This window comes from Oratosquilla oratoria, chromosome 31 (assembly GCF_046742065.1).
Source record: "Oratosquilla oratoria isolate Oo_2021 chromosome 31, ASM4674206v1, whole genome shotgun sequence".
NCBI lineage: Eukaryota > Metazoa > Arthropoda > Malacostraca > Stomatopoda > Squillidae > Oratosquilla > Oratosquilla oratoria.
This window is the reverse complement of record NC_134807.1, coordinates 22,239,085-22,251,773: the sequence shown is the minus strand read 5'-3', so window position 1 is coordinate 22,251,773 and position 12,689 is coordinate 22,239,085. Positions and strand designations below refer to the sequence as shown.

Sequence of the window (12,689 nt, the reverse complement as noted above, 5' to 3'; positions counted from 1 at the left end):
TAATGGTAATAGAAGTAGAAGTAGTTGTAGTAGTAGTAGTAGATGCATTAGTTGTAGTGGAAGTAGCGGTAGTAGTAATTGTAGTGGTAGTAGTAACATATGATTGTGTGGTATGGGAGGTGAAGGGAACCAGGTCGAGCAAACCTAGCTTTCCTCCTCCTCCTCCCTTCCTACTCCTCCTCCTCCTCTTCTTTTTCCTCCTCCAACGACGACGGCAGAGGTGGCGGCGGCGAAGACGACGACGACGACGACGATGACGTGATTTCGACGACGATTTAAAAGACGAGTTAACAACGCGTTGACATTTAATACAATTTGTGGCAGGGGAACGCACCTGCTCTCGGTCTATTATGCAGCGCGACTTGCACTCTACGAAAGGCATTGGCGGGTCGCACGCACCTCTGGTTATCGTGAGAATTAATTATATTATGCACTTTGAAACTTAATACTTGTCGAGAACTGATATTGTTAATGAGAGATGTGCCAAGAACAAGGGTTCGGCTCCCGACGCCGGCGTCACCGCCACCGCCGCCGCTGCTGCCGCCGTCGCCGATCGTCTTCTTCACCGCCGCCGTTACCACCGCCACCTCTTCGCTGTTGCTGCCCCGAGGTCCTCCTTGGCTACGTAGAAGGCGGCGGGTGGTATGGCTCAGGTTTCCGGTGGCGAAGCTCCCAGACCACGGTGCCAGGTACCGGGAGCTGTGTGAGGTAGGCACCGCCAGGCTGCTACTGCTGCAGCTGATGCTCCTGCTGCTACTGCTACTGCCGCCGGCGTCGCCGCCGCCGCCGCCGCCATCGCCACCGCCGGGTCGTGAGGCACTTGGCTCCCCTGCTGCGGGCGAGACCTTGAGTGTGTGACCTCCACCAGGCAAAGAGGATTCCTCCGTCTCCGACGGTGTAGTGCCGCCGCCGCCGCCGCTGCCGCCGCCGTCGCCGCTGCTGCTACTGCTACCGCCGCCGGCGGTGGGAGGCGTCTTCGTGGGACGGACTGCAGTTGCTGTAGATGGTGTCGTGTCGTCTTCAGCCCTGCAGTGACTGACTGTATACAGAATGTCATCATGAGCCCTTCGCGGTGCCCGTGCTGGCTGCCCCGGCACATCCCTTTCACAGCTCTTGCTGCACTCCAAGACAAGAGTCCATAGAAAAATAACAAGTAAAAGTGAGGGCGTTTTCCGTGCGGCGGGAGCGCCTCTTGAGCCGAGCTGAGTGCTCAGGTAGGGAAAGCATTGGCCCAGTAACCATATCAGCAAAGAAATTACAAAAATAAACATATGATTACTCAGGACAATTATAATCTCTGCACAGAGGGCGCGTCACTCGCGAGTCGGGAAGCGGAGGACAGTTTGACTGTTTAAAACGTAAACAACAAGGCAATAGAGAGTGCAGGGCACGACAGAGTCCAGAGACCCAATCGGTCCCGGCTGCGGGCGGGCGGGCGCGCGCGCACGTCGTACGGTCTGGGGCGGACCACAGGCCCTCCTGGTACCGTACGAACTCAACCGCTGCCGACCCCAGCACTGAGGAGTTCTCGACGGCGGTAAACACTGATTGGCGAGCCCAGGCTCCTCCTACTCAACTAACAAGCAGCAACAACGTGAGCTACCGGTGGCTCTCTAGTCACACGTCTGTCGAGCGGGAGGTGACGGAGGGCGAGCGGGAATGGATAACAACCTTATGGCCGTTTTTTGTCACATACCCATCACTCTCCACGAGAACAGCCGTGTCGGTCTGTTTGAGCTCCTCGTGGGACTCGCCGCCCGAGAGCGACGACTGGTCTTTGCTCTGTCGGTGCTTCCGCCATGCCTGCTGGATCAGCCGGGCGCAGTATTCCTCCCGCTGGCGCCACAGCGTGGACGAGACGGGCTCGTAACCGGGCCGGTCTGAGTTCTGGGCGCCTACTTCACCCAGATCGCCAGACTCCTCCACCGGGTTGCCCTTACGTGCAAAGAAGTCTTTGGTAAGGGCATCCAGCACGTCAACACAGAAGACAAGGTCACCCTTGCAGATGGGAATATCCATCGACACGATTTTGTACTTGTTGGGCTTGTGAATCTGAAGCGGCGGTTCGAGTATATCCAGGAAGTCAGAAAGTGCGCTGACGTTGACGTACTGCGTGCCTTTGGGGTCGAACTGCTGCCAGATTTCGTAATACATGTCGTAGTCGTCATCAGTGAGGCCTTCCTCCACGTCCTCGGTGGCCTGGGAGTAGTTCTCGAGAATGACGGCGATGTACATGTTGATGACGATAAGGAAGCTGATGACCAGGTAACCCAGCATGTACAGGATCCCGAGAGGTCTGTTTCCGCAGTTACCCGTCTCGCCGATTTCCTGGTTGGGCGGTTTGCAGTCCCGCTCGTTCATGATGCCCGAGAGTACACTGTCCCAGCCCGCTGAGGTCATCATTTGAAACAGGAGGATAAACGACTGGAAGAAGGTCTCGAAGTTGTAGACAGAGTCTAAGCCGCCAGTGTGTTTCACGTTCATAAAGAAGGACATGCCGAAGATTGCAAAGATAAACATAACCAGGAAAAGAAGCAGGCAGATGTTGAAGAGGGCCGGCAGCGACATGGCCAAGGCGAAGAGCAGAGTCCGGATGCCTTTGGCTCCTTTGACCAGACGTAACACACGACCCACTTTCGCCACTCGAACCACTCGGAGCAGCGTGGGAGATACGAAGTACTTCTCGATGATGTCGCTCAGCACCAGACCTGAAGAAGGAACGGGTTAGTTCTTTTGTCTTTACAAAGGGACACTATACTCCTTTCCCAGGACTGCAACTCGAACATAGGAAAATGAAGTCTCATGCAACCAACCATGTCTGTTACACAGAGAAACTTTCGAGAACACGACGTCTTCTCTGGATCAGCACAAAAATATTATTTTGCGGTTGGATACTTGCAAATAGAAAATGTACATTATGATTACTTGCTGGAAATCTTGAATTTACATCTCTCTCTCTCTCTCACACACACACAATGTAGTGGTCTATAATAAAACTCACGTTATCAAGAATCGTTGAAAAACCTGTAGCTCTAAACTTACTTAGGGGGATTCGTATGTATATTTTATTTAAATCATACGATCTAGTCAGAAATGACTTAACTCCCTTGTTATCAAAGAAGAGTATGCATCTAAATAAAATCGTCTGATGTTTGCCTGATTGAAGTACAAAATACCTGTCAGTACAGAGGGGATTGATCAAGGCTGGTTAACTCCTTCAGTACTGAAAGGGTATCTCATAAGTGACTAAATTGTCGGCGTCATTTTGAACGAAGCATCATTTGCTCTCCGGTACAGAGGAAAAAAAAAAAAAAAAAAAAAAAAAAAAACCTCTGCTAATCCTTTTAGGAGTGATGTAGTCTCATTTATTGACACAACCAATAGACGATTTTATTCATCGTTGATTGATTTATTCAGGAGTGGAGTCATCCTTTAAACTTGTTTAGAGCACCGATAGGACATTTCGTTCATCTGAAGAAAATCCTTCCACTATCAAAAGGTGTTGATAACCCAGGGGCGATAAAAAAAAAAAAAAAAAAAAAAAAAAAAAAAAAAATGAAGATCGCCAATAAGTTTTGGGAAGAATGTAATGATTCGAAATTAGATATTATAAGAAAAAATCACAAGTGGAAATACATCAATTAAATAGCGATGAAAAATAGTACTCATATCTAAAGAGTATGACAGGCCGAAACTAGACCTCCATTATCCCACGCGCCCAATTCTAACCATAGGAAAAATATGTAAACACTTATGATACTACGGAGCATCACCTAGAGTTGGCTGTGAAGTAGGTATTGTTAACATCACCCCCATGCTTCTGGACCCATGAGCACTCACAGTCCCCTCCTTTTGAATTTTGCAAAGTCCAGAACGCTGAGGATTTCTGGCTCCTGGTTCCGGAGACGAGAGCCACACCAGTGGACTTGGTATAGCAATACCGGAGGGATAGAAGAGGAGATTGATCACATACTTTTCAGCACTTATTGGAGGATACTACAGAACTTCAGGGTTTTTGGGAGCGCTGAGTTCTTTGTGACTGATCATAGACTTGCGGTCACAGTACCCAAACTGGATTTTATCTGAGGAAGCTGAGGGATGATGCGGTAGCAATCTCTAATCGGTTTGAAGTGTTTGGCAAAACACAAAAACAAAAAAACTGCAGGATACCTTCAAACGTGAAACTCTGAAACCTGCCGAGAAGTGCATTGGAGGAGATCTAATGTCAAGGAGTGGTGTGGCGTTTCGTGAGGTGCTGCAGAATAGAGGTGGGTCGTGTTGTTAGGACGGCTGGGAACCTGGACCGGTACAAAACTCAGAAACGGCGAACTAGATCTCTTGTGAAAACAGATAAAGACATTCATGTCAGAGGAATTACTGAGGATGTCGAGTGTCATTTTGATGCAAATGACCTCAGGTCTGTTTACCGAGCTCTGGGGAAATTCCGTTGTAAATCCGTTACCTAAAGGAGCATTGTCAGGAGTGAAGAGGTTTGGTCCCCTTGTTGAGTACTTAAGCAGTTGCTAATAATAGATTACCCTCCAAACGGTCAGGTACCCCTTGCTGGTGTTCAGATGGCGGTTGCCGATCCACAGATGAATAAAAATCTGCACTCTTTGACGAAGATGAAAGAGGTTGTAAGCTGAAGGGTAGAATGGCAAAATCAACGTGGTTGCTGAAAGCTAAAGGTGAAGCCATACTTCGTTGGTTGTATGTGGTGCTGTCTGCTGTTTGGCAAACTGGTACCACTTTGTTTAACTGTAAAAAGGATCTGATCGCCGTTAACTGGGAGGGGGGAAGGGATGAGCAGGACTGCAACATCTCCCGCGGTATTGCATTGCTCAGTATGCCAGGCAAGGCATTCGCCCATCTTTTGCTGACACAGATTCGTCCGCATCTGCTAAAGTTGTAGAAGTCTGAACATTCTTAGATAATGGCCGGTAAAAGAAGTGATCGGGTGCTAACACCTCGTATTCGTGTTCCAACAAGGGTATCTTGCAATCTATCTTGATCTCCAAAAGGCGCTTAACTCAGTGCATTGTGGGGTGCACTGGGATCTTCTGCGGATTCACGGGATTCCTGCGAAGATTGTTGATCTGACGTTTGGCTTATACTCTGGGGCAGAGACTACTGTAAAATATTGTGGAAGTGTGGCCGGTTTCTCTCCTTTTAATTCAGAGGTGAGACAAGGGAAGGTCCTCGCCCGAACATATTTCAACACCAGCATGGACTGGGGCATGACACAGTTGTCAATCAATTGGCAACACCGAGGTCACTGATCTTGTCCTTGCTAATGATGCCGTATTTCTTGCAGACTCGCCGGGGGGATTGGTTGCAGTTTTCGTGTCACTGCTCAGAGAAGGTAGACTGCTTGGCCTCCAGGTCTCCAAGACCAAGACCAGGGTCCAGGTGTTTGAGGGCTTACTGAATGACATATTCTAGTCTCCCCATGCAAGTGGTGAAGACAGTGAGGTCTTGGAAAATTTCATATACCTTAGTAGTAAAGTATATAGTAGTCGTGGGTCATGTCAGGAACTACTTTGAAGGATGGGTATTACTCATGGTGTTGTGGGTACGTTCAACCAGAGTATATGTCGTTGTCAATATTCACGCAGGACTAAGATCCAAATCTTCAAGTCGTTTGGGCTTCCTGTCCTGCTGTACATCTGTGAGACATGGACACTGAATGTTGACTTGAAGAAGCGTCTCGATGTCCTTGATACCAATTGCCTTCGAACAATCATGGGGTATTGCTAGAATGGCTATATGTTCCGTAAGACTTAGTCTCGGCCTATTACCAGCATAACTTGTGAATGTCAGTTCCGGCTATACGGGCATGCGGCACGCTTCACTGATGTTGATCTTATTCATGAGGTTGTCTCCACAAGAAATAACCCTCGATGGAGGAAGAAAAGGGGACGCGAACAGAATTCATGGCTTCCATGGCTTATAAGTCAACCGATCTTGCCGAAAGTTGTTTGGAGTGGGAAGTGTAGCTGTGTCGGAGCTTGCTCGGAGAAACCGTCGGGATTAGCGGCGGCGTGTGTAAATTTGCTACCTCTCGACTCTTAAAGATCATTTCATATTGTCTAGCACAAAAGACAACAAAGCTAATTCTGCGTGGTATTAAGAGAAATTCTGAATTAAACTATAAAAGGATCAAATAATCGTAAACAGTGCTTTAGTCTGAAGGGCAAAGCTTCAACCTGGAGGGAAATTACGAACTGAATTCCTCAAGGTTCAATTCTTGGACGACTTTTGTTCGTAACAAGTATAGGTAACATAGATTAAGGGTTGGAATGTACTATATCCTAATTTACTAATGATGAAAACTGTGCAGGAGAAGTAAACTATTGCCCACTGGGGTGAGGGTTAGATGAGTCAAAAGAATGTTCAGAAATGTAGTTGATGAACTTTAACCCTGGTGCATAGGGAAAGGTAACACAGAGTTCAGTTAGAAATGATCTAAAAACATTTTACAGAAAGTACAGAAAAAATGTAATGACAACCATCTTAGGTCAATCCAGCGTTGCATCTTGGTGAGAGTGGGGTCGGTTATGATACAGAACAGGACTATATCATCAATGTAAACTGAGAGTAATTTCGTGGGGGTATACGCCTGGATATATCGATGATAGCTAGTTATCATAAAGAAAAGAATGCTGAGGGCAATTCCATGGAGTATTCTTTGTTGAGTGTGTGGAGGATAGGAAAGTCTCCATGCTCATTCGGAAAGTTCTGTGGTGTTAGATAGGTAATGAAGATCATTAAGTAATCAGCAAGGAAAGTAGGAAGAGCAAGCTACGCGAGAGAAGTCATATGCTGCAAAATGACAAGTGGTCTATCAAAAAGAAAGACTATGTAGATTAAAACTAGGAGGGAAGAAATATAAACAGCTGAATTGGACATCATCATCAATTGGGAACACACATTTAGGATAGCGTCACTTCCCTCACACACCGACGCCATTCCCAGCCAAGAGTTTTGTGGGTACCTCCTCCGCCTATTCCACAAAGGATCGTCTCCTGCCATGATTACCTTGTAAGTGGGATCAACATCAGGGAAGCATACCACGTGCCTATACAGTCGATGTTGGCATTGACTATTTATACTGGTAACGGGCCTTAGCTGAGTCTTACGGAACAATATTGGCTAGTTCGATACGTAGTCTTTCCAGCGACACACCATGATTCTTTGAAGGCACTTGGTACCAAAGATGTAGAGACGCCTCTTTACGTCAGCATTCAATGTCCATGTCTCCAAGCCGTGTAACAAGACAAGGACCACAAGTGACCTGATGATTTGGATCTTAGACTTCCTGCACAGATATTGACAGCGTTATATAAGCTGGTTGAACGAGTCTATAACACCAGGCTTAATATCAATCCCTAAAAGGAGTACAAATGAAGTTACAAATGAAAAAGTAAGGCTCTACCCAGAAAGAATGGACGAGAAAAAGCATCTGGAGAAGATGGTATATCGATAGATCTTACGAAAGACGCAAGTAAAGAGGTTCATTGTAGATGATCGCAGCTAAATGCCTATGTAAGGCAAGTTTTCCTAAGTCATGGTGCAATGAACTTGGATTCTTCTTTACAAGAAAGGAGACCAGGAAGACCTTAGATATAACCGACAGATCTACAAAACCTAAACACTATGAAACATTAGCAGACAATGAATCGACTAAGCAAGTGAACGACATGATATACCTTTGTGTATCTTTTGTAGATTATGAAAATTATCATGACTCTGGAAAACAAACGGCAATACTGAACATTAAATGCAACCAAAGTACAAACTAACACATTGGAATTTTTCTATAGAACATTTACACAGAAGTTATTGCAGTAATTCATCTACATAGAGATAAGAAAAATCAAGATCGAGAAAGGAGTACGGCAAGGCGATGCAATTTTACCTAAGCTATTTATAGCTTGTCTTAAGAGAGGTTCAATGAGATGAGTTGCCAAGGGAAAGGTTTGAACATTAATGGGTAATATATTGATCAACTGATTTTCATTTGAGTCGGAAAGTGAAGTATGTAAATATAATGCAATTAGATATAAATATACAAATATACATATGTACCTCCCCAACTACCCGGATCGGAAGTAATGGAACAAGAAACAGCACCACAGCAAGGTCCAACAGCCGAAGCTGATTTACCCCCACTGATTCATTTACACGAAGACACTTCCTCCCCGTCCACTCGAGAATAATTGGAAAGGACGAAAATAAATCCCTTCGTCCCACATCAGTTTATCATCCATTCACAATCATTCTCCACACACATCTACTTCATGCCCTCTCCTTTCACTACTCAACAAACATTCCCCTTTTCCTTACGCACCCATTCATTCCATCCATCCATCCCTGCCCTCCACACTTCTTTTTCCAGTCTCTCTTTACTCATTCCTTTCACATGCCCAAACCACCCCAGTATTTGTTGATTAACTCTATTTGCCAGCTCATTTTCTACCCTAGGTCTCTGTAACAACTCCTTATTTCTCACTCTATCCATTCTCGTAACTCTCACCTCACCGCTCAAACATTTAATCTCAAACAGGTTTAAATGTCATCTTTCCGATTCCTTTACATTCCAAGTTTCTACCTCATGCAATGTCGTAAGCACACTCGCTCCTTTATACGATCTTCTCATTGCGTCCATCCCCAGAAACCTTTTTCTAATGACACTTTTTACTTCCCCCAGACATTTACTTGTTTCCCTCACTCTATGTTTTGCCTCCATTCTAAACAATCCATTTCTTACAGCCTCTCCACTCTAAGACTTAATTTCAAACTTGTTGCTACCCTCACCTTTATATATTTCATCATCATACTTTTCACCACGTTTAGTTTAATCTTTCTCCTCTCACATATCTTTCTCCTGTCACATACCCTCCCAAATTCCACCACTATTCTAGCTGCCTAAAATCCTCCTCTGACCCAGCCACAAGTGCAGTGTCATCCGCAAACAGCAACCGGCACATCTATCACTTTCACTATCTCTAATCCACGCCCATCACTCTCGCATTTACCTCCCATACTACCCTATCCATGTACACGTTGAACAACCATGGCGAATCCCACCTTCACCTAAAAGCACCCTTACCATTTTCAACCTTAACAAAGTTCCAATAACCACGTAAAAGTTTTTGACTGCCCTTAACAAAATTTCCCTTATCCTATACACCTGCAACCCGTACAACAATACTGACCCTGGCATATGTCTTCTCCAGATCCACAAAAGCCCTAATACATCCTTATCTTTTGTCAAAAACCTCTCACGTATCTGCCTTACTACAAAAACCTGATCCACGCATCCTTACCTTTTCAAAACCCGTACTGTTCCTTGCCAATTACTCCCTCTGTTCCTCGCACAATCCTCTCAATTAACCCCCTCCCATATGCCTTTCCAACGACATTAATCAAACTGATCCCTCTAAAACTACCACATTCGTATCTATTCTACTTTCATTTATAAAACGGAAGCATGCACGCACTCCTCAGTACTCCGGCACATTCCTCTCCCTTAGGTAAACATTAAATAACCTCATTAGTCAATCCACTGTAACAGTTCCTCTCTTCGTCAGACACTCCACATGACACCCATCTAAACCAGGCGCCTTAACTTTCACAAATTTTATCTTTTTTTATGCCTCATCTTTTTCTATAGCCCTGTCATTTCTTATACCACCACAGTCATTTCCTAGCACCATCCACTGTCACAATCAATCCCTATCCAACTTCCTCCACACTGGGCAATTCTCTGAAATAATCTACTTATCTCCCCCTTAACGCCTTTACTTTAATTAAACCTGTCAATCTGCACCCTTTAAAATTTCTTCTCCACCTGACCCAACCCCCTAACTCTCTTCACTTCCTACCAAAACATCCTTTCATTATTTTCAAAATTCTCTGTCAAGCACCCCCTCCATTTGACATCTAGCCTTCTCTTTGCCTCCTTCACCTTATGTTTTGTCACTTCTCTTCTTGTATTTCTTATGTGCTTCCCTAGTTCTACTTTGCAACCAATCCTCATATACTCTTTGCTTCTCTTCCACCACCGCCTTAACCTCTCCCTCTGTTTCTTCCCATCCTCCTCGTTCCACACATCATCTTTAGGCACTTTATCACTTCCTCCATGAAACATACCCGTTCTTCTTTCACTCCTGCCTTCCATACTTCTCTCATCTTCTCCTGGCATTCTCTATCTCTATCTTTCTCATTCAATTTGTTTATTCCAACACGAAGGACATTCCAACAGTTGTTTTCATGTAAAGAGGAAAAACATATAAATCTGTAAGAAAAATCATAAGGGAGTAACAATAAAATATCTTCGACACCTGGGCACACACCTTTTTTCACGTCTGCCACGAGAAATACTGTATATACAATATAGGTAAAGTGTTGGTGACTCTTGAAGTGCTTCTGTACCTTATGGGACACAATTGTTTGTCTTCCGGAAAAAAAACCCGTAAATGATATCTTTCTTGTATCAAGTATATATTCCCTATCATTCTAGAAAAATACCTATGTATTCGATGCCACGGCATGCAGTATACACTATTACTATTATAGCTATTACACACACACACACACACACACACACACACACACACACACACACATATATATATATGTATATATATATATATATATATATATACATATATTTGTATATATATATATATATATATAATATATATATATATATATATATATATATATATGTATTGGTCTGGGTAAATCTGAACGATTTAAATAATTCGAATTGGGGTAGAGGGTCAACAATCTGCCTCAAACTAAAGATTCTTTTCCCCTTCATCTGACTATGATCGTTTTAGCCTGCTAAAGAGATCAAGATCCATTTATTTAGACCTGGCAGTCTATTCCTACTCTGCTACACAATAAATAGAGCACCCTTACCGTGGAAGTACTTCGTCGATAGAAGAAGAAGAAGAAGAAGAACAAGGTAATGTTCTCGAAGATACGTACCAAGGATGGACATGATGACCACCACGAAGTCGAAGAGATTCCACGGTTCCTTGAAGTAGTACCACCTCAGCGCGAACACTTTGAGCACACACTCAGAGGTGAAGATGCAGATGAAGACTAGATTAAGATAGTCTAGTACCATGTTCCAGTCTTTTGACATTCGGTAGTGATCCAAGGTCATGGTGAGCATGTTCACACCGATGAACAACATGATGATCATGTCAAACTTCTTGTTGGTCACAATCTCGAACACAACGGCTTGAGGACGAAACTAAATGTGGAGGAAAGAGAAAAACCAAATATGGGGACGGTGACTGATGAGTTCCTGGCTCAAAACTGAAAATTTAGGGTCTTGTAACTGGGGAATCGTAAAACGAGGACCAAAAAACGGAAAAAATAACACTTACTGAAGGGATCAGTAGTGGGGTTGGGGCAGTGGGCGGGGATGGGGCAAAGACTTGGGCAAGGAGAGGGTCAGGGGCAGAGACAAGAGAAAGGGGCAAGTGGGATTGCCGGACAGGAATGAGTGTGGAGTTTGGAAACAGGGAAACGGTGAAAATGACGAGCGTAGTTTGTTGATGATGAGAAACTGTTAGGGATGAGAACATGATCGAGTCTACGAGGGAGTAATGAATGAATGGATGAACGTGGTTGAGGAAGAACAAGGAAAACTTAGTTCTTTCGAACATGGAACAGTTGGTAACATCTTCTGCTGGGCTTGCCACCTTGAAGTTTTACTCTATGGTTTAAGTATTTACTAACGGCGTTTGGAGTTCTCCAAACATACGACAGTCGAATGATAACATGTCCAGACGGCTCAACGGTTGAAAGTAAAATCCTCATGACTGCATGAAGAAATCATTTAAAAATTGCATGATTCTGAATCTATAGAGTGCATGAGATTCAAATGATGAGTCAAAATTTGAATTAACAGAGACAAGAAAACATCTATTGACGAAGATCCAATGCAAATTCAGACAGAAGGAAGAGCTTCAAAGTTTATGTACTTAAAGCCCAAAACGAGCATTTTGTTTTGGTAATTTCTTCATGACAATGCTACTCCACATCATGAGAGGTCAAAAAGTCACGTTTCAGGGGAGATATACAGGCTGGCAGCCTTGCCAAAACCAGCCAGATTTTAATAGCCAAGAGTATTCAACTCAGGAAAGAATCAGGATACACACCACTGCAGACAGAGGTCTGTGTGTGATGGAATGTCTAAAACGAAAACCGAAAATGTAAACAGGAGAGATGATGCTTCGTGATCAAAGCATGACCACCTCATCTTATATGACAGGATTCACATCTAACAGCAAAGGTGCAGGTATGAAACCAATACTAGCAGATGATTCTTAATGTGAAAATCTTGTAAAGGAAAACTTAGATAAATATGAAAAGACTAGATATAAAGACTCAGAGTGATATCAGTGGTACTGAAGACTATTCACTGAGACTTTGAATGGATAAGAATACAAAGAGAAATAATCGAAGATTATACAAAAACACTGATAGAAATTTTGAAGCAGTATGAAGAATGATTATAATGCATATACAGTATATAGAGAGCGACACCTATGTATATACATATGTTTATACAGCATATGTATACACGGAAGCTACATAATTCGATACATATATACATATGCATAGATACATGTACTTATATATAAACCGTCATGTATATATATATA

The 12,689-nt window shown here is 43.9% G+C and overlaps 1 protein-coding gene across 1 annotated transcript in view; it reads right to left on the bottom strand.

Moving 5' to 3' along the window:
• Nucleotides 1-1,607: 1,607 nt before the first annotated feature.
• The window catches only part of para (sodium voltage-gated channel paralytic), a 639,183-nt gene continuing 628,101 nt past the window's right edge, over nt 1,608-12,689 (bottom strand). Inside the window, exons 32-33 of the mRNA XM_076213412.1 lie at nt 10,999-11,269; nt 1,608-2,708 (exon numbers count right to left, since the gene is read on the bottom strand). Coding sequence (XP_076069527.1) covers nt 1,618-2,708; nt 10,999-11,269 — 1,362 coding nt within the window. The 3' untranslated portion in view covers nt 1,608-1,617. The remainder of the gene's footprint in view (nt 2,709-10,998; nt 11,270-12,689) is intronic.